Source organism: Oncorhynchus clarkii, chromosome 3, assembly GCF_045791955.1.
Source record: "Oncorhynchus clarkii lewisi isolate Uvic-CL-2024 chromosome 3, UVic_Ocla_1.0, whole genome shotgun sequence".
NCBI lineage: Eukaryota > Metazoa > Chordata > Actinopteri > Salmoniformes > Salmonidae > Oncorhynchus > Oncorhynchus clarkii.
The window spans coordinates 15907788-15931119 of NC_092149.1; the positions used below are offsets into that span (position 1 = coordinate 15907788).

Here is a 23332-nt window from a genome sequence, read left to right on the forward strand (position 1 = left end):
GAGAGGACCAGGCACTGGTTCACTTTCATTTAGGTTATTTTGGTTCAAACTCTACTGAGTTTATTGTAATTAATTGAACTTAATGTTATTGAGGTCAATTGATATAAATGCTGTTCATTTCACTGAATGTAATTGACCGATCTCCTTTTTCTGTACAATCAAGTCAGTTAAATCTGTTTTAGTTTGAGAATGACTTTTTATACTACCTTAAGCTTTAACCCTGGCCATCCTGTTGTCCCTCTCTCTGCTCTGTAGGTCTTTGGTCTGGAGTTTCTGCTGGGGTCAGACTCCCTGTGGCCCCTCCTGCTGTCCCTGACGGCCATCCCTGCTGTGGTGCAGAGCATCATGTTGCCCTTCTGCCCAGAGAGCCCCCGCTACCTCCTCATCAGCCTCAACCAGGAGGAGGAGGCTCGCAAAGGTCAGGGAGAGGAGACATGTTACTGATCATATTACACATAGGAGATGTTCCGGATCATATTACACATAGGAGATGTTACTGATCATATTAAATAAAGGAGATGTTACTGATCCTATTGCACATAGGAGATGCTACTGATCATATTAAACCTAGGAGATGTTATTGATCATATTAAATAAAGGAGATGCTACTGATCATATTGCACAGCACTCATTTAGGGAACTTTATTATTTGACCGTTTTCTTAGAAACTCTGTGCTGTAAAAGTAATTACATGACAATTACTCTGTTGTTTATTTGGGATTCATTAGTATCAGAAAGTACCTAGTATTTAAAAAATATCTCGCCCTCCCTCCAGCCCTGGTGCGTCTGCGTGGCTGTGAGGATGTAAGTGATGACATCCAGGAGATGAAGGAAGAAGGGATGAAGATGGCCATGGAGAAGAAGGTCACTATTCCAGAACTCTTCCGTTCGCCAGCCTACCGTCAGCCAATCATCATCGCCATCATCCTGCAGCTCTCCCAGCAGCTCTCTGGCATCAACGCGGTGAGTAGACTACAACTCCCACAATGCAACACAATTAGGGAGTTCTTCCATACTACATAATTTAACTAATAATTTAAAGGTAAACATCAGGGAAAAGCCTTTATGAGAAAATTGCGCCGGAAGAAATGGCAGCAATTTTACGGGCACCCAACCAATTGTGCAATTAAGTGTTTCTTTGTGTGTTATGTGTAACTTATTTTGTACATACTGTTTCTGCCACCGTATCGTACGGCAAAAAAGAGCTTCTGGATATCAGGACAGCGGTCACTCACCTCGGATTAAACAAAGATTTTTTCTTCAACAAGCAAGTCGCACAGACATTCTCCAAACACCCCACAGGGCCGACATCCCGGTTATTTGCAAGAGGAAGCGACGCAGGTACAGAGGACAAAGAGCAGGATGCCTGGTCAGGACCCGGAAAAGGCGAGTGGGAAAGCTGCCGTTACCGACAATACTACGTGCCAACGTGCAATCATTGGACAATAAACTAGACGAGGTACGATCACGAATATCCTACCAACTGGACATCAAAAACTGTAATATCCTATGTTTCACGGGATCGTGACTGAATGACGACATGGATATTCAGCTAGTGGGATACACTCCACTACCGGTAAGACGAGGGGGGGGGGGGGGGGGGGGGGGCTGTGCATATTTGTAAACAACAGCTGGTGCACAAAATCTAAGGAAGTCTCTAGATTTATTGTGATAAATTTGCAGGCCACACTACTTGCCTAGAGAGTTTTCAGCTCTACTTTTCGTGGCTGTTTATTTACCACAACAGACAGATGCTGTCACGAAGACCGCACTCAGTCAGCTGTATAAGGAAATAAGCAAACAGGAAACCACTCACCCAGAGGCGGCGCTCCTAGTGGTCGGAGACTTTAATGTAGGCAACGTAACCAAGACTAAGGAGATGATTTTGGACTACAGGAAAAGGAGGACCGAGCACGCCTCCATTCTCATCGATGGGGCTATAGTGGATCAGGTTGAGAGCTTCAAATTTCTTGGTGTCCACATCAACAACAAACTAGAATGGTCCAAACACACCAAGACAGTCGTGAAGAGGGCACGACAAAGCCTATTCCCCCTCAGGAAACTAAAAAGATTTGGCATGGGTCCTGAGATCCTCAAAAGGTTCTACAGCTGCAACATCGAGAGCATCGAGAGCATCGAGAGCACTGGTTGCATCACTGCCTGGTACGGCAATTGCTTGGCCTCTGACCGCAAGGCACTACAGAGGGTAGGGCGTACAGCCCAGTACATCACTGAGGCTAAGCTGCCTGCCAACCAGGACCTCTACACCAGGCGATTTCAGAGGAAGGCCCTAAAATTGTCAACGACCCCAGCCACCCCAGTCATAGACTGTTCTCTCTAACTACCGCATGGCAAGCGGTACCGGAGTACCAAGTCTAGGACAAAAAGGCTTCTCAACAGTTTCCCCCCCAAGCCATAAGACTCCTGAACAGGTAATCAAATGGCTACACGGACTATTTGCATGGTGTGCCCCCCCAACCCCTCTTTTACACTGCTGCTACTTTCTGTTTATTATATATGCATAGTCACTTTGACTATACATTCATGTACAAACTACCTCAATCAGCCTGACTAACCGGTGTCTGTAGGTAGCCTCGCTACTTTTATAGCCTCACTACTGTATATAGCCTGTCTTTTTACTGTTGTTTTATTTCTTTGCCTACCTATTGTTCACCTAATACCTTGGTTAGAGCCTGTAAGGAAGCATTTCACTGTAAGGTCTACTACACCTGTTGTATTCGGCGCATGTTTACTGTTGTTTTATTTTATTTTATTTAAGTTGGACAGAGAGTTGTTCCTTCTCTTAATCCATGACCCCTGATCTAACAGTACAGTTGGAAGCAATATGGTGGAAACCTATCCAGACCTTTTATAAATTAGTAATGAAGGAAAGGAGATGAGGAAAGAGAAGCATAACCACAGATTTCAAAAGAATAAGTTCACAATGAGCCTTTCCAGATCAAGTTATTGCGTATATGTAGTAGGACGTGTAATGTTGCAACTCACACAGTTCTACAGAAGTCACAGTTCAACGTTAGAATACTGAAACTAAATGATTCAGTGAAGAGATGCCAACATACAGAGACTGTCAAGTCACCACCTCCTCTTCAGCCCAGAGGCTGAGGAAGGAAGCGTTTGATTAAGTGGAATGGATGTATCATAATAACATGATTGGCTAGCGAGATGATCACCCTAAGATCTAATGGAGATGGCGCAATTACATTTACACTGGGCCTAATTCAGATGGATGTTATAGGGCACGTTTACTGAACAATGTGTTTGTTTCATGTGATTGTGTTTTGCTTTTTGTGTTTTGTGTTTGATGTGTATATAAATATATATAGTGTAATGGTTGTTTATTGATGTGTATATAAATATATATAGTGTAATGGTTGTTTATTGATGTGTATATAAATATATATAGTGTAATGGTTGTTTATTGATGTGTATATAGATATATATATAGTGTAATGGTTGTTTATTGATGTGTATATAGATATATATATAGTGTAATGGTTGTTTATTGATGTGTATATAGATATATATATATAGTGTAATGGTTGTTTATTGATGTGTATATAGATATGTATAGTGTAATGGTTGTTTATTGATGTGTATATAGATATGTATAGTGTGTAATGGTTGTTTATTGATGTTATATAGATATATATATAGTGTAATGTGTATATATATAGATATGTATAGTGTAATGGTTGTTTATTGATGTGTATATAGATATGTATAGTATGTTGTTTATTGATGTGTATATAGATATGTATAGTGTAATGGTTGTTTATTGATGTGTATATAGATATGTATAGTGTAATGGTTGTTTATTGATGTGTATATAGATATGTATAGTGAAACTGTTGTTTATTGATGTGTATATAGATATGTATAGTGTAATGGTTGTTTATTGATGTGTATATAGATATATATAGTGTAATGGTTGTTTATTGATGTGTATATAGATATGTATAGTGAAACTGATGTTTATTGATGTGTATATAGATATATATAGTGTAATGGTTGTTTATTGATGTGTATATAGATATGTATAGTGTAATGGTTGTTTATTGATGTGTATATAGATATGTATAGTGTAATGGTTGTTTATTGATGTGTATATAGATATGTATAGTGAAACTGTTTATTGTATTGATGTGTATATAGATATGTATAGTGTAATGGTTGTTTATTGTTGTATATATTGATGTGTATATAGATATATATAGTGTAATGGTTGTTTATTGATGTGTATATAGATATGTATAGTGTAATGGTTGTTTATTGATGTGTATATAGATATATATAGTGTAATGGTTGTTTATTGATGTGTATATAGATATATATAGTGTAATGGTTGTTTATTGATGTGTATATAGATATATATAGTGTAATGGTTGTTTATTGATGTGTATATAGATATATATAGTGTAATGGTTGTTTATTGATGTGTATATAGATATTGATATAGTGTATAGTGGTTGTTTATTGATGTGTATATAGATATATATAGTGTAATGGTTGTTTATTGATGTGTATATAGATATATATAGTGTAATGGTTGTTTATTGATGTGTATATAGATATGTATAGTGTAATGGTTGTTTATTGATGTGTATATAGATATGTATAGTAAAACTGTTGTTTATTGATGTGTATATAGATATATATAGTGTAATGGATGTTTATTGATGTGTATATAGATATATATAGTGTAATGGTTGTTTATTGATGTGTATATAGATATGTATAGTGAAACTGTTGTTTATTGATGTGTTGTTTATTGATGTGTATATAGATATGTATAGTGTAATGGTTGTTTATTGATGTGTATATAGATATGTATAGTGTAATGGTTGTTTATTGATGTGTATATAGATATATATAGTGTAATGGTTGTTTATTGATGTGTATATAGATATGTATAGTGAAATGGTTGTTTATTGATGTGTATATAGATCTGTATAGTGTAATGGTTGTTTATTGATGTGTATATAGATATATATATATAGTGTAATGGTTGTTTATTGATGTGTATATAGATATATATAGTGTAATGGTTGTTTATTGATGTGTATATAGATATATATAGTGTAATGGTTGTTTATTGATGTGTATATAGATATGTATAGTGAAACTGTTGTTTATTGATGTGTATATAGATATGTATAGTAAAACTGTTGTTTATTGATGTGTATATAGATATATATATATAGTGTAATGGTTGTTTATTGATGTGTATATAGATATGTATAGTGTAATGGTTGTTTATTGATGTGTATATAGATATGTATAGTGTAATGGTTGTTTATTGATGTGTATATAGATATGTATAGTGTAATGGTTGTTTATTGATGTGTATATAGATATGTATAGTGTAATGGTTGTTTATTGATGTGTATATAGATATTATAGTGATTGATGTGTATATAGATATGTATAGTGTAATGGTTGTTTATTGATGTGTATATAGATATGTATAGTGAAACTGTTGTTTATTGATGTGTATATAGATATGTATAGTGATGTGTTTATATAGATATATATAGTGTAATGGTTGTTTATTGATGTGTATATAGATATATATAGTGTAATGGTTGTTTATTGATGTGTATATAGATATATATAGTGTAATGGTTGTTTATTGATGTGTATATAGATATGTATAGTGTAATGGTTGTTTATTGATGTGTATATAGATATGTATAGTGTGTATATAGATATATATAGTGTAATGGTTGTTTATTGATGTGTATATAGATATATATAGTGTAATGGTTGTTTATTGATGTGTATATAGATATGTATAGTGTAATGGTTGTTTATTGATGTGTATATAGATATGTATAGTGTAATGGTTGTTTATTGATGTGTATATAGATATGTATAGTGAAACTGTTGTTTATTGATGTGTTGTTTATTGATGTGTATATAGATATGTATAGTGTAATGGTTGTTTATTGATGTGTATGTGTAATGGTTGTTTATTGATGTGTATATAGATATGTATAGTGTAATGGTTGTTTATTGATGTGTATATAGATATATATAGTGTAATGGTTGTTTATTGATGTGTATATAGATATATATAGTGTAATGGTTGTTTATTGATGTGTATATAGATATATATAGTGTAATGGTTGTTTATTGATGTGTATATAGATATATATAGTGTAATGGTTGTTTATTGATGTGTATATAGATATATATAGTGTAATGGTTGTTTATTGATGTGTATATAGATATGTATAGTGTAATGGTTGTTTATTGATGTGTATATAGATATATAGTGTAATGGTTGTTTATTGATGTGTATATTGATGTGTATATAGATATATATAGTGTAATGGTTGTTTATTGATGTGTATATAGATATGTATAGTGTAATGGTTGTTTATTGATGTGTATATAGATATGTATAGTGTAATGTTGTTTATTGATGTGTATATAGATATATATAGTGTAATGGATGTTTATTGATGTGTATATAGATATATATAGTGTAATGGTTGTTTATTGATGTGTATATAGATATGTATAGTGAAACTGTTGTTTATTGATGTGTTGTTTATTGATGTGTATATAGATATGTATAGTGTAATGGTTGTTTATTGATGTGTATATAGATATGTATAGTGTAATGGTTGTTTATTGATGTGTATATAGATATGTATAGTGTAATGGTTGTTTATTGATGTGTATATAGATATGTATAGTGTAATGGTTGTTTATTGATGTGTATATAGATATGTATAGTGTAATGGTTGTTTATTGATGTGTATATAGATATATATATATAGTGTAATGGTTGTTTATTGATGTGTATATAGATATATATAGTGTAATGGTTGTTTATTGATGTGTATATAGATATATATAGTGTAATGGTTGTTTATTGATGTGTATATAGATATATATAGTGTAATGGTATATAGATATGTATAGTAAAACTGTTGATGTATATAGATATATATATATAGTGTAATGGTTGTTTATTGATGTGTATATAGATATGTATAGTGTAATGGTTGTTTATTGATGTGTATATAGATATGTATAGTGTAATGGTTGTTTATTGATGTGTATATAGATATGTGTAATGGTTGTTTATTGATGTGTATATAGTATGTATAGTGTAATGGTTGTTTATTGATGTGTATTGATATATATAGTGTTGTTTATTGATGTGTATATAGATATATAATGGTTGTTTATTGATGTGTATATAGATATGTATAGTGAAACTGTTGTTTATTGATGTGTATATAGATATGTATAGTGTAATGGTTGTTTATTGATGTGTATATAGATATATATAGTAAAACTGTTGTTTATTGATGTGTATATAGATATGTATAGTGTAATGGTTGTTTATTGATGTGTATATAGATATGTATAGTGAAACTGTTGTTTATTGATGTGTATATAGATATGTATAGTGAAACTGTTGTTTATTGATGTGTATATAGATATATATAGTGTAATGGTTGTTTATTGATGTGTATATAGATATATATAGTGTAATGGTTGTTTATTGGTGTTCATGCAGGGCTCATCTGCTAAAGAGACTGTGGTCTCAGCATGACTCCCTTCTGAAATAAAAGTTACATAAAACAATTATACAGCATCAATCAAACCCAGATGGCCACAGAAATCACTGAAACAACAGCCCTCTCTCTGTCTGTAGGAGTAAACATGGGTCGACAACAACTAGATTTAACTAGATACATATCCTCATATTGGTTATGAATGTAATCAACTTCCTCTCCCTCTCTCCTACTTCCTCCTCAGGTATTCTACTATTCGACAGGTATATTTGACACTGCCGGGGTGACCCAGCCCATCTACGCCACTATAGGAGCTGGGGTGGTCAACACTCTATTCACAGTGGTGTCTGTAAGTATTTTAACACATATCCTGTCAAGTGTAATAATTCAGAAATAGTACAGTTTGATAGTGCAGTACCTTAGACCAGACTATATGAAATGTGATACCCTTGGACACATTCTAAGCACTTCCTTGTTTGATTCACAGCTCTTCCTGGTGGAGAGGGCGGGACGAAGGACCCTGCACCTCATCGGATTGGCTGGAATGGCTGTCAGTGCTCTGCTCATGACTATCTCCCTCTCATTGGTGGTGAGTTTCAATCTCGGCTGTCCATCATTTCAAATGTCAAGAACCCGACAATAACTATTCTTGTCACACCATAAAAATCCTTGACTGGATTTTATTCCACTGCTTAACATGTTTTATCACTCCATTCCCTCCCTCCTCTCTAAGTAGAAGACCAACCCGTCTCTGAGCTACCTGGCCATCGTGGCGGTGTTTGCCTTTGTGGCCAGTTTTGAGATGGGTCCAGGTCCTATCCCATGGTTCATAGTTGCTGAGTTGTTCTCCCAGGGGCCTCGCCCTGCAGCTATGGCCGTCGCCGGCTGCTCCAACTGGACCGCCAACTTCCTGGTCGGGCTGGGCTTCCCCAAACTAGAGGTTGGTTCTTCTTCCTCATCCTACCCCTCGTACTACAGACACCTATGTATATGTATCAAGATAAATCTGCAGGCCTCAAAGCTGAATGAATGGGATTGGCACTGTTATAAGACCAAAACATCAGACAAACTTTACAGCTTAGATTGTGTTACTCTCTAACCTCCTCTCTCTCTCTCCTTTACAGGAGCTGTGTGGTCCTTACGTCTTCATCATCTTCATGATCTTCCTCATATTCTTCTTCGTCTTCACCTACTTCAAAGTCCCGGAGACCAAGGGGCGGACCTTTGATGACATTGCCAAAGGATTCGCCGGCACTGCAGGAGCCCAATCTCCTCCCCCAGAGGGTATGGTCACCCTGCCCGTCTCCCCGACGACGGAGAAAGTTCCAATGGTTGAGTTTCCGACGGAGGAGAAGTAAAATAAGTGATCGTCAGTGAATCCGTAGATAGTGGAACAGTTAGAGAACAGGGTTAGAGGGTTAGACAAGCCCCTTGTGCTTAGATACTGTAATGTAGGGAGTATAACATTATTTTATCCATTTGAGGTTGAATTGGACTTTTAAAGTGCAGGACTAGAGATATGCACTGTTATGGAGAGGAGCTTCCATATGAAATAGCAGCTTAGTGTCGGGTGTGTGTATAGTGTGTGTTGGGTATAGGGTCGGGGATGATAATGCAGGCATCATGAGAGAGCGTGTCAAAGAGGATTTATGTTTACTGTGTGTCAGTGTGTGCATGTGTGTGTGTGCCTTCAGTCATTTTCATTTAAACTACCTAAAGTATTTATTACTGTAAGTTATTAATGATAATTTGTAATTAGCTTTTACCAATGCCCAAGTAATTTATGACATGTATTTTTAGCTGACTTAACTCATAGACGCCAATCATTAGTTAATCAATGAACAATTTTACTACTGTACTTTTTAATGATTGGCATTACAAGTAAAAACCTTTATAGTATTAGCATTTATAAGGATAAACATTCCAACAAATATGTTCAGTAATAAACTTCCCATATTGTCCTTCACTTGGGTTAAAATGGGAATAGGATTTGGGTTGATGTGTACTGAGTTCAGTGGGTTTGGGAGGGCAGTACGGGAACCTAAACATCCTCTCTGCCTGGTGTATCCTAACCTAGCCTATCTGTCTCTCTGCCTGGTGTATCCTAACCTAGCCTATCTGTCTCTCTGCCTGGTGTAGCCTAACCTAGCCTATCTGTCTCTCTGCCTGGTGTAGCCTAACCTAGCCTATCTGTCTCTCTGCCTGGTGTAGCCTAACCTAGCCTATCTGTCTCTCTGCCTGGTGTATCCTAACCTAGCCTATCTGTCTCTCTGCCTGGTGTATCCTAACCTAGCCTATCTGTCTCTCTGCCTGGTGTATCCTAACCTAGCCTATCTGTCTCTCTGCCTGGTGTATCCTAACCTAGCCTATCTGTCTCTCTGCCTGGTGTATCCTAACCCAGCCTATCTGTCTCTCTGCCTGGTGTATCCTAACCTAGCTTTTACGTCTCTGGAGCCTGACCTTGAACTGCTACAGAGACTCAACAGCACGGACGTGTCTCTCCCTGAACACTGAGCCAGCTAGAACACTGGCATGGCTCACCCATATTTGTGGCTTCTGTCTGCCTCATCAGACTACATACAGTGAGGGGGAAAAAGTATTTGATCCCCTGCTGATTTTGTACGTTTTCCCACTGACAAAGAAATGATCAGTCTATTATTTTAATGGTAGGTTTATTAGAACAGTGAGAGACAGAATAACAACAAGAAAATCCAGAAAAACACATGTCAAAAATGTTATAAATTGATTTGCATTTTAATGAGGGAAAGAAGTGTTTGACCCCCTCTCAATCAAAAAGATTTCTGGCTCCCAGGTGTCTTTTATACAGGTAACGAGCTGTACTCTTAAAGGGAGTGCTCCTAATCCCAGTTTGTTACCTGTATAAAAGACACCTGTCCACAGAAGCAATCAATCAATCAGATTCCAAACTCTCCAAAAAGGCTAAGACCAAAGAGCTCTCTGAGGATGTCAGGGACAAGATTGTAGACCTACACAAGGCTGGAATGGGCTACAAGACCATCGCCAAGCAGCTTGGTGAGAAGGTGACAACAGTTGGTGCGATTATTTGTAAATGGAAGAAACACAAAAGAACTGTCAATCTCCCTCGGCCTGGGGCTCCATGCAAGATCTCACCTCATGGAGTTGCAATTATCATGAGAACGGTGAGGAATCAGCCCAGAACTACACGGGAGGATCTTGTCAATGATCTCAAGGCAGCTGGGACCATAGTCACCAAGAAAACAATTGGTAACACACTACGCCGTGAAGGACTGAAATCCTGCAGTGCCCGCAAGGTCCCCCTGCTCAAGAAAGCAGCACATATACATGCCCATCTGAAGTTTGCCAATGAACATCTGAATGATTCAGAGGGGTGAACGTGAAAGTGAAAGTGTTGTGGTCAGATGAGACCAAAATGGAGCTCTTTGGCATCAACTCAACTCGCCGTGTTTGGAGGAGGAGGAATGCTGTCTATGACCCCAAGAACACCATCCCCACCGTCAAACATGGAGGTGGAAACATTATGCTTTGGGGGTGTTTTTCTGCTAAGGAAACAGGACAACTTCACCGCAACAAAAGGGACAATGGACGGGCCATGTACCATCAAATCTTGGGGGAGAACCTCCTTCCCTCAGCCAGGGCATTGAACATGGGTCGTGGATGGGTATTCCAGCATGACAATGACCCAAAACACATGGCCAAGGCAACAAAGGAGTGGTTCAAGAAGAAGCACATTAAGGTCCTGGAGATGTGTGCAAACCTGGTGGCCAACTACAAGAAACATCTGACCTCTGTGATTGCCAACAAGGGTTTTGCCACCAAGTACTTAGTCATGTTTTGTAGAGGGGTCAAATACTTATTTCCCTCATTAAAATGCAAATACATTTATAACATTTTTGACATGCGTTTTTCTGGATTTGTTTGTTGTTATTCTGTCTCTCACTGTTGAAATAAACATACCATTAAAATTATAGACTGATCATTTCTTTGTCAGTGGGCAAACAGACAAAATCAGCAGGGGATCAAATACTTTTTTCCCTCACTGGACAGTATAGGCTTCAGATGCCTGGCTGGCCTATCATAGCTATGCTAATGAGGAGTTCAGTAGTAAAATTCTCCAAATAGTACATCAAAACATAGATTCCGGGTTTGGCCAGTATGATAGTAGAATTCTTTGACAGCATGATAACAGTTTCTTCAAGACAATTAGATTGAGAGAATGTGTGGAGGAACTTGGAAGAATCTCAGATGTAGTCCAAATCATGTATCAGATAGGGGTAAAGGCAATATATGGAGCAGAGCCATTCGACCTCTATGGAACAATGACATTCAACCACTATGGAACAATGACATTCAACCACTATGGAATAATGACATTCAACCACTATGGAACAATTACATTCAACCACTATGGAACAATGACATTCAACCACTATGGAATAATGACATTCAACCACTATGGAACAATGACATTCAACCACTATGGAATAATGACATTCAACCACTACTAGTACTTAGAAAGTCTACATTGACCTCAGTATGATGTATAGTGGCGACACAGTTTTTGGAGTGAGATCTCACATTCTACTAAAGACAACCGCGTGAAACATGAGCTGTGATTGCTTTGTGTGTAAAGACTTCTATATATTCTATATATCATAGAATTAAGCCCTACCAAATAGAATTTATCATAGACTAGATCTAACCTTTATATTTTTAATCAGACCGTTTCTAAGAGTGAATTTCTAGTCATTTTAACAACCTACCAAGTGTGAAGTATATGACCACAGTAGAAGACGATATATGATTTGTTAGGAACATAGATTTGTTAGGAACATCCTGAAAATAGTTGTTCCAACAAGGCGTCTGCGTTAAATGAGATTATATACCAACACTAAAGTAATAGTATTTATTGTGACAACAACATGCTAAAAGTGTCTAAAAATCTTGAAACTTCAGTGGTGTAATGCAATATTGTGATTGTGGAGTCTTGTGTAGGTTTTGACCAGGTTAGTTGTTGTTATACATGGTTGTAAGTTATTTCTATTACATTGTAGCTAGTGTACATGTGATGTTGTTACTCATTGATAACTGAGCACTTTTCTACCTTTTGGCCTAAAACAACATTTGACCTATCATCACTTTGGCAATCTGGCTTTTCTTCGATGGTTGTGAATGTGGTGCGCATATATATACAGTATGTTAATATGTGTCTGTTACAAAATACATTCCTGTTATGATAGCTTTCCTCATAGCTTTCATAACTCATTTCATAATGTTTCTGGCACTCTGCACATACTACTGAATGTTGCTATGGTGGTGTACTCTACCATTCGCTGCCATACATATTGTGCTAACATGATGTTAATGTGTATATTATGAATGCGGGGGTTTAATGGGCGCTCTTGTGTATTAATACATTTTTTTAGTATGTAAATGTTCCACTGTACAGGAGATTTTTATTTCTTCAAAAATGACCTTTATTGGCCCAATAATTAGTCATTACAGAATTGTTTTCATTTTAACAACCTAGAAAGTTAAAGACAAGCCGCCCTCCTCGTCCACTGTACATAAAAAAAACCTGACGCCCCACGCCCCTACAAAACCCCCAGTGCGACTGAGAGAGAGAGAGAGAGCGAGAGAGCTAAACAGATATAGATGAATGAGTCAATGACTACTGTATAATTATCGTTCTATTGTGTTGTAATAAAGAGTCACTCAAGCTTTGAGCCCTATAAATATGTTTTTTGTTTTAAAGGGAATCTGTGAATTTTTGTGCCATTGAAAAATCAGAAGTCTGATATTCTCAGTAGGTTTTTTTTTTGAGAACGTTTTGTGACCTGTCTTTGTAATGTTCGTCATAAAACAACAACATTCGGCTTTGCTGTGTCTCCTCAAAGACATAAATGCACTTTCCTTGTATCTGTGTGTGTCAACCTCACTGTATGTATTCTGTGTGGTTTATTCTGTGGTTCTTTCTGTGTTTATGTAACAAATGCTGCCTGGTGGAAACTACATTTCCCATAATACAACACAAAACCTCCTCTGCCTTGTAGAACTCACTGAACACTGTAACAACGTAATGATGTTTGACGTTTGACCTGGAAATAAAGCCACTAGTGACAATACCAACTGGTGAGTGCTGATTCCTTGTACAGTCCAACACTCAACTCCCAGTTAGTGCAGCAAAAGTTCAGTGCACATCCCCAGTCCTCATTCAATTATTTGTCATTTTCTCCTGATACGCCTGATTCTCCTGATACAGTGTCTGCATGTCCTGGTTTAGTACACACATTTACAACAGTGCCAAGCAGTTGCATTAGACAGAGGTCTACTGTTACTGTAGGCTAGATTAGATGGATTACATGTCTTCCTGTCTCTGCCTCCCTTAATGAGGATCACAGTTCAGCAGATACTTCTCCTCCCTCTGAGGGGTTAAATGAGGAAGACGCATTTCAGTTGAATGCATTCAGTTGTACAAATGAGTATGTATCCCCCTTTCCCTTTCCTTTCAATGGAAAATCTACTGAACGTTTAGTCACTGCAGAGAATTGTCGCAGGAAAGTCAGATGCACAATTGAGAGCATCCTGTCGGGCTGTATCACCGCCTGGTACAGCAACTGCACCCCGCACAACCGCAAGGCTCTCCAGAGGGTGGTGCAGTATGCCCAATGCATTCCCAGGGGCAAACTACCCATCCTCCAAGACACCTACAGCATCCCATGTCACAGGAAGGCCAACAAAAATCATCAAGGACATCAACCACCCAAGCCACTGCCTGTTCACCCCGCTGTCATCCAGAAGGTGGGGTCAGTACAGGTGCATCAAAGCTGGGACCAAGAGACTGAAAAGCAGCTTCTATCTCAAGGCCATCAGACTGTTAAACAGCCAACACTAGCACATTAGAGGCTGCTGCCTATAGGCATAGACTAGGAATCACTAACCACTTTAAGGAATGGAACACGAGTCACTTTAATAATGTTTACATATCTGGCGTTAGTCATCTCGTATGTATATACTGTATTCTATACTATTCTAGGGTATCTCATTCACTTAATAATGTTTACATATCTTTCATTACTCATCTCGTATGTATATACTGTATTCTATACTATTCTAGGGTATCTCATTCACTTAATAATGTTTACATATCTGGCGTTACTCATCTCGTATGTATATACTGTATTCTATACTATTCTAGGGTATCTTAGTCACAGCAGGCGTCAACAAGCTGTAGTAACCAGTCCTGACCGACAGGCGTCAACAGGCTGGAGAAACCAGTCCTGACCAGCAAGTGTCAACAAGCTATAGTAACCAGTCCTGACCAGCAAGCGTCAACAAGCTGTAGTAGCCAGTCCTGACAAGCAGGTATCAACAAGCTGTAGTAACCAGTCCTGACCAGCAGGTATCAACAAGCTGTAGAAACCAGTCCTGACCGGCAGGAATCAACAAGCTGTAGTAGCCAGTCCTGACCAGCAAGCGTCAACAAGTTGTAGTAACCAGTCCTGACCAGCAGGTATCAACAAACTGTAGTAACCAGTCCTGACCGGCAGGTATCAACAAGCTGTAGTAACCAGTCCTGACCGGCAGGTATCAACAAGCTGTTGTAACCAGTCCTGACCAGCAGGTATCAACAAGCTGTAGAAACCAGTTCTGACCAGCAGGTATCAACAAGCTGTAGAAACCAGTCCTGACCAGCAGGTATCAACAAGCTGTAGAAACCAGTCCTGACCAGCAGGTATCAACAAGCTGTAGAAACCAGTCCTGACCAGCAGGTATCAACAAGCTGTAGTAACCAGTCCTGACCAGCAGGTATCAACAAGCTGTAGAAACCAGCCCTGACCAGCAGGTATCAACAAGCTGTAGTAACCAGTCCTGACCAGCAGGCGTCAACAAGCTGTAGTAACCAGTCATGACCGACAGGCGTCAACAGGCTGGAGAAACCAGTCCTGACCAGCAAGTGTCAACAAGCTGTAGTAACCAGTCCTGACCAGCAGGTATCAACCAGCTGTAGTAACCAGTCATGACCGACAGGTGTCAACAGGCTGGAGAAACCAGTCCTGACCAGCAGGTGTCAACAAGCTGTAGAAACCAGTCCTGACCAGCAAGTGTCAACAAGCTGTAGAAACCAGTCCTGACCGGCAGGTATCAACAAGCTGTAGTAACCAGTCCTGACCAGCAGGTATCAACAAGCTGTAGTAACCAGTCCTGACCAGCAGGCGTCAACAAGCTGTAGTAACCAGTCATGACCAGCAGGCGTCAACAAGTTGTAGTAACCAGTCCTGACCAGCAGGCATCACTAGTGGACAATCGGCTTCTGCTGGCATGATCTCCACGTTGTCTTTGGGGAGATGCGTGTTTAGATACTGTCTGGGTGAGCAATCCCATGAGAGGGTGTGTGCGTGTGTGTGTGTGTGTGTGTGTGTGTGTGTGTGTGTGTGTAGTGTGTGTGTGTGTGTGTGTGTGTGTGTGTGTGTGTGTGTGTGTGTGTGTGTGTGTGTGTGTGTGTGTGTGTGTGTGTGTGTGTGTGTGTGTGTGTGTGTGTGTGTGTGTGTGTGTGTGTGTGTGTGTGTGTGTGTGTGTGTGTGTGTGTGTGTGTGTGTGTGTAGTGTGTCAGAGAGAGAGCCAGACAGAGAAAGACAGTGAGAGAGAAAAAGAGAGAGATAGCACAGAAAGGAGCCAGAGAGAGCATGTGTCTAAATTATGATGATTTCCATGAAAAGTATGACAACAAAAAAACATTGGCACTCTCTCCCCCACCACAGCTCCAAGAAATGCATGTTGTTAAAAACATTAAAATATGCTAGTGATGCCATAGTTTCATGCCATCCGAAGAGCCAGCCTGAATTAATGTGTGTTTACACAAAATTATAACATAGAGGATAAGGATATCTGGGTATGTCTAGACAGTGGTTCTCGCGCAACCGCAAACCAGCCAAACTCGTTTGACGATTTTTCCACCACTCTCTGTCGTTCTCGTTTCCATTATGAATGTGGAGTGTTTACCTCACGCCTGGCACAATATTGGTGCTGGAGTCGTTTTTTCCTTCACTCTGAAAATGATTTGTTCTCCTTCCCCCATCCATCTCTCTCTGAAATAGAGCAGACAGACTCCTCCTCTCAGTCCCCAGTTTGTTTAACAAACTCTCTCTGAAATAGAGCAGACAGACTCCTCCCAGTCCCACCCCCCCCCCCCCCCCTCTCTCTCTCTCTCACTCTCCCTCTCTCTCTCTCATTCTCTCTCTTTCTCTCTCTTTCATGCTCCCTCCCTCCTCCCTCTCTGGGTTAGTGTCATTCTGTAGTGGAGATGTGGAGTGTCCTTCTTTCTCTCTCTCTGTTTCTCCAGCCTAATTCAGCTGAGGAAGGTAAGAAACTACTTTACCTCTCTATTCCTATATAAGACAGTGTGCGTGTTTGTATTAGTGTGATTGTGAGTGATGGGGAGTTTGCTTTTTGTGTGTTTTTGTGTGTTTGTACATTTGTGAGTGTGTGTGTTTGCGTGCAATGAATGTGGCTCTGTGTGTGAATGTATGTGTGTATGTGTATGTGTGTTGTGCACTTGTGTATGTTCAAGAGTGATGGAGAGTTGGTTTGGCTCTGTATGTGTGTATGTATGTGTGTGTGAGAGTGTGTGCATGCGTGCGTGTGTCTCCATGTTATAGTGTGTCAGACAGGACTTAGTTGGCATGGGAAAGGCAGGTTCTCCATGGGGCCGGTCAAGTTCTCACAACAAAAGAATACAAATGTGGGGCATAATCAAAATGATTAATACGTTGCATAACCCTTCTCTCCCTCTGAACCCTGCCACCCCCCACTCATGATATCATGAATGTGACAGTTAAAGACCCCCTGCCTCCCTCCCTATTCAGCTCCACTATAGCCACAGTACTCCCTACCAGCACGCCTTCTCCTCCTCCACCACCTCTCCTTCCCTCCTCCTCTTCCTCCACCTCCATCTCTTCTCCCCTTGTCCTCGTCCACCCCTCCTCCTCCTCCTCCTCCTCCTCCTCCTCCTCCTCCACCACCTCTCCTCCCCTCCTCCTCTTTCTCCTCCTCCATCTCTTCTCCCCTTGTCCTCGTCCACCCCTCCTCCTCCTCCTCCTCCTCCACCACCTCTCCTCCCCTCCTCCTCTTTCTCCTCCTCCTCCACCTCCATCTCTTTTGCCCTTGTCCTCGTCCACCCCTCCTCCTCATCCTACTCCACCCCTCCTCCCCTCCTCATCCTCCTCCACCCCTCCTCCCCTCCTCCTCTTCCTCATCCTCCTCCACCCCTCCTCCTCTTCCTCCTCCTCCTCCACCTCCATTTCTTCTCCCCTTGTCCTCGTCCACCCCTCCTCCCCTCCTCCTCCTCATCCTCCTCCACCCCTTCTCCTCTCCTCCTCTTCCTCCTCATCCTCCTCCACCCCTCCTCCCCTCCTCCTCCTCCACCTCCATCTCTTCTCCCCTTGTCTTTGTCCAACCCTCCTCCCCTCCTTCTCCTCCCCTCCTCCACCTCTCTTCCCCTCCCCTTCCCTCCTCCATCTCTCCTCCTCCCCTCCTCCTCATCCTACTCCACCCCTCCTCCCCTCCTCCACTTCACCACCTCTCCTTCCCTCCTCCTCTTCCTCCACCTCCATCTCTTCTCCCCTTGTCCTCGTCCACCCCTCCTCCTCCTCCTCCTCCTCCTCCTCCTCCTCCTCCTCCACCACCTCTCCTCCCCTCCTCCTCTTTCTCCTCCTCCTCCACCTCCATCTCTTCTCCCCTTGTCCTCGTCCACCCCTCCTCCTCCTCCTCCTCCTCCTCCTCCTCCTCCTCCTCCTCCTCCTCCTCCTCCTCCTCCACCACCTCTCCTCCCCTCCTCCTCTTTCTCCTCCTCCTCCACCTCCATCTCTTTTGCCCTTGTCCTCGTCCACCCCTCCTCCTCCTCCTCCTCCTCCTCCTCCACCACCTCTCCTCCCCTCCTCCTCTTTCTCCTCCTCCTCCACCTCCATCTCTTCTCCCCTTGTCTTCGTCCAACCCTCCTCCCCTCCTCCACCTCTCTTCCCCTCCCCTTCCCTCCTCCACCTCTCCTCCTCCCCTCCTCCTCATCCTACTCCACCCCTCCTCCCCTCCTCATCCTCCTCCACCCCTCCTCCCCTCCTCCTCTTCCTCATCCTCCTCCACCCCTCCTCCTCTTCCTCCTCCTCCTCCACCTCCATTTCTTCTCCCCTTGTCCTCATCCACCCCTCCTCCCCTCCTCCTCCTCATCCTCCTCCACCCCTTCTCCTCTCCTCCTCTTCCTCCTCATCCTCCTCCACCCCTCCTCCCCTCCTCCTCCCCTCCTCCTCCTCCACCTCCATCTCTTCTCCCCTTGTCTTTGTCCAACCCTCCTCCCCTCCTTCTCCTCCCCTCCTCCACCTCTCTTCCCCTCCCCTTCCCTCCTCCATCTCTCCTCCTCCCCTCCTCCTCATCCTACTCCACCCCTCCTCCCCTCCACTTCACCACCTCTCCTCCCCTCCTCCTCTTCCTCCTCCTCCTCCACCTCCATTTCTTCTCCCCTTGTCCTCATCCACCCCTCCTCCACTTCACCACCTCTCCTCCCCTCCTCCTCTTCCTCCTCCTCCTCCCCTCCTCCTCATCATCCTCCTCCCCCCTCCTCCCCTCCTCATCCTCCTCCACCCCTTCTCCTCTCCTCCTCTTCCTCCTCATCCTACTCCACCCCTCCTCCCCTCCTCATCCTCCTCCACCCCTCCTCCCCTCCTCATCCTCTCTTCCCCTCCTCCACCTCTCCTCCCCTCCCCTCCTTGTGTGTGTGTGTGTGTGTGTGTGTGTGTGTGTGTGTGTGTGTGTGTGTGTGTGTGTGTGTGTGTGTGTGTTTGTGTGTGTGTGTGTGTGTGCGTGTGTGTGTGCGCGCGTGCGCCTTTATGTGCGTGTATGTGTGCATGCGCAGGTGTAATTCTTTGTCTGGGTGGTGTGTACATGTGTGTGTGACTTAGTGTATGTCTATATGGTCATTACACATTTGTGCATTCCGTCTCCATCTCTTGGAGAGGCCTCTGCATATATTTAATCTGAAAAGCACTGGAAAGCTCCTCTTCTATTTTAAAGAAGAGCGATGATGGGTGATATGCAGTGATTGATGTGTATGAGTGGTTATTCATGATGGGTGATGTGCAGTGATTGATGTGTATGGGTGGTTATTCATGATGGGGGATGTGCAGTGATTGATGTGTATGAGTGGTTATTCATGATGGCTCTGTCTAAGTGTTTCAAAGCAGGGGAGGAATCTAGCTCCACAGATTTGAGCTGCAGCGTATGTAACAGATGGTCTTTACTAAGATGTGTGTGTGGGGGGGGGGGGGGGGTAGATTGTCACTGGCACACAGATTCTGTTGATGTGCTGAATGATTGACAGAGCTCTTTCTCTAATGCTGTATTAAGCTGATAGCACAGAACTCCATCTAAAACCGACATAAAACCAGTTAGTTATGCCAAGAACTGATGGTGGTAGGAGGTTGTGATTTAATTGAAATGAAATGAATGTCTGTCAGTTTGACAGACTGCCTCTATGTATGTGACCATGTGTTTAGTGTCTGTGGGATCTGGTGTCTGTTTTTGTCTTTCTTGGCTGTGTGTGTTGTGAGTCAGTGTGCAAGTGTGAATACATGTTTCTTGTTCTGCATGCACCAATGAGTATATCTATGTCTGTCTGTAAGGTTCCTCAGAGAGTTGTGGTTGTTGAATCTTGTGTTGTGTTTGTCCAGTGAATTCCCTGTCCAGAGGCTACTCTACACTGCTTTGGGTTGAACAACTGACGATTTATGTCTCTGTGTGTGTTAGTGTGTATGCGTGTGTGTCGTGGCTCACTATGGTGGCTGAAAGGTGTTGGTGTGTACACTCCTGTAGCCAGGTAGGAGCCAAAGATCACAACATACCTAAGAGATTGACAAGGTGCTGATTGATGCGTATTAAACATGAAGAAACTAGATAAATCTCTCTCATACTCCTTTTTTTGTAGTGTCCTCCTCTGTGGCAACATGTTCGTCCTTTGAAGAAGAACATCTAATAACTGGGTTACTACTCTAAGGTATCCTGTCTGTGTTTTTCCATCTATCACTCTCCTTTGAGTGTAGCTGTTCAACAGGTCTCCGCGGGTCTCCTCTGAGTTAGGGAAGACTGCTTTCAGTTACTATGCCCCTCTGTCCTGGGATGACCTACAGTTCATTCTAAAACGTCATTATCTGGTCCCAGAAGGTGAATTTAGGGCTCTGCTAAAAAAATGTGACCAATGAAAACTGCCCTTGTTTTGATTGATTGTATGTATTTGTTTCTACTGCCCTTTTGAACGGAACGTGATTTATTTGAAATGTTGTAACTCATTTTGTAGTGATCATTGTTAAATTGCAGACTCAGTGTTAAATGCCTAACAGCAGACTTTAGTGTTAAATGCCTAACAGCAGACTTTAGTGTTAAATGCCTAACAGCAGACTTTAGTGTTAAATGCCTAACAGCAGACTTTAGTGTTAAATGCCTAATAGCAGACTAGGCCTAATATGTATTTGTTTCTTGTTTATAACAGGCTGTCAGGCTGAGATGGGCCTCTCATCTAGCTGTGTGGGTTAGAGATAATAATTATGTCAGTCTCACCAGAAAAGGACCCTTTTTAATGTTGATCTGGCCATCATGGTTCTCTTTTATAAATCATTCATTCAGAGCATTCTGTCCTACTGCTTGACCTGCTGGTCTGGGAATATCAAAGGTTCACAGAAAAATAGATTGGACAAAATAGTCAGGACTTGCAGAAAAATCATGCGGCAGCAACAGCAAGAACTGTCATCTCTCTACCCGGGCAGAGCCCTCCCACCCAGTCCACCCCCTTCCCTCTGGTTGACTCATCCCATCCAGTCCACCCCCTTCCCTCTGGTTGACTCATCCCACCCAGTCCACCCCCTTCCCTCTGGTTGACTCATCCCACCCAGTCCACCCCCTTCCCTCTGGTTGACTCATCCCACCCAGTCCACCCCCTTCCCTCTGGTTGACTCATCCCACCCAGTCCACCCCCTTCCCTCTGGTTGACTCATCCCACCCAGTCCACCCCCTTCCCTCTGGTTGACTCATCCCACCCAGTCCACCCCCTTCCCTCTGGTTGACTCATCCCACCCAGTCCACCCCCTTCCCTCTGGTTGACTCATCCCACTCAGTCCACCCCCTTCCCTCTGGTTGACTCATCCCACCCAGTCCACCCCCTTCCCTCTGGTTGACTCATCCCACCCAGTCCACCCCCTTCCCTCTGGTTGACTCATCCCACCCAGTCCACCCCCTTCCCTCTGGTAGACTCATCCCACCCAGTCCACCCCCTTCCCTCTGGTTGACTCATCCCACCCAGTCCACCCCCTTCCCTCTGGTTGACTCATCCCACCCAGTCCACCCCCTTCCCTCTGGTTGACTCATCCCACCCAGTCCACCCCCTTCCCTCTGGTTGACTCATCCCACCCAGTCCACCCCCTTCCCTCTGGTTGACTCATCCCACCCAGTCCACCCCCTTCCCTCTGGTTGACTCATCCCACCCAGTCCACCCCCTTCCCTCTGGTTGACTCATCCCACTCAGTCCACCCCCTTCCCTCTGGTTGACTCATCCCACTCAGTCCACCCCCTTCCCTCTGGTTGACTCATCCCACCCAGTCCACCCCCTTCCCTCTGGTTGACTCATCCCACCCAGTCCACCCCCTTCCCTCTGGTTGACTCATCCCACCCAGTCCACCCCCTTCCCTCTGGTTGACTCATCCCACTCAGTCCACCCCCTTCCCTCTGGCCACAGGTACAGACTACATTTTTACATTTGAGTCATTTAGCAGACACTATTATCCAGAGCAACTAGGGTTAAGTGCCTTGCTTTTCTTCACCTAGTCGGCTCAGGGATTTGAACCAGCAACATTTCAGTTACTGGCCCAACACGCTTAACCGCTAGGCTACCTGCCACCAAGGAAATAAAAATAAATAGGGCCATGTACTCTTTCATTCCGAATGCAATTCTGCAACTTAACAAAATATTGGAGTAATTACACTTAGCACTTGCACTTTGACTATGAAGTTGCACTTACCCTGCCTACTGGCTTGGAAATATCCTTTGCTATTTGTGGTTGTTTTTTCATTTTAATTTAAACATTTTACATGTGATATGTTCTATGGCTGCTGCAAAATGAATTGCCTCTCTGAGAACATTCAAGCTTTCTGAATCCGAAACTGAGGTCATTTGGGCCAGTGCTGGTAGCAGGTTCTGGCATTAATTGAGCAGATAATTGGCCTTATCTCTGGTGTGATAAGCTGTTCTTTCAGGGCATAAGAAATAAAAGAAAGTGTGATAAAACGGAGCGCGTGTCTCTCAGCGGGAGTCTTGGGACCGTGGAACCGCTTTAAAAGAGCAGCTCTCCCACTAAAAGCTTGCTATGTCCTTGAGGGCTGGCCGCCTGCATGTGTGCGCATATGGAGGTTGAAATGGCTTTGTGTGAGGCGAGAGGAGGACCCTACAACGACACAACAACACTACGACCCCTAGGTGAGCCAGCGCTTTGTTTTTGTTGGGACATTTTGGGGGGTCTTACATTGCGTGATGTGAGGATTATCTCCATGGTCGTGTCTGGTTTATCCATGGCTGAGTCATGCATCACTTCTGTGATTCAAGAGCCATGAACCCCAAGGCGACAGAGACCAAAGACCACTCACTGTCTGGCAGAGAAGAGTTAACTTATCTGTCGAGGAGAATAAAACCTTTTTAACTGAATAATACTAATAACTTGGGGGGGTGCTTGTATTTGTCCTTTTAC

At 42.3% G+C, this 23332-nt stretch overlaps 2 protein-coding genes across 2 annotated transcripts in view; both read left to right on the forward strand.

Annotated features, from left to right (window-relative positions):
• LOC139389273 (solute carrier family 2, facilitated glucose transporter member 3-like) overlaps positions 1 to 10201 on the forward strand; it is a 28382-nt gene extending 18181 nt beyond the window's left edge. Inside the window, exons 6-11 of the mRNA XM_071135852.1 lie at positions 256 to 418; positions 776 to 963; positions 7798 to 7902; positions 8041 to 8142; positions 8290 to 8493; positions 8678 to 10201. Of these exons, the coding sequence (XP_070991953.1) occupies positions 256 to 418; positions 776 to 963; positions 7798 to 7902; positions 8041 to 8142; positions 8290 to 8493; positions 8678 to 8911 (996 nt within the window). The 3' untranslated portion in view covers positions 8912 to 10201. The remainder of the gene's footprint in view (positions 1 to 255; positions 419 to 775; positions 964 to 7797; positions 7903 to 8040; positions 8143 to 8289; positions 8494 to 8677) is intronic.
• Positions 10202 to 16840: 6639 nt separating this feature from the next.
• Positions 16841 to 23332, forward strand: part of LOC139389402 (ephrin type-B receptor 5-like) — a 69976-nt gene continuing 63484 nt past the window's right edge. The window contains exon 1 of the mRNA XM_071136135.1: positions 16841 to 16915. Coding sequence (XP_070992236.1) covers positions 16858 to 16915 — 58 coding nt within the window. The 5' untranslated portion in view covers positions 16841 to 16857. The remainder of the gene's footprint in view (positions 16916 to 23332) is intronic.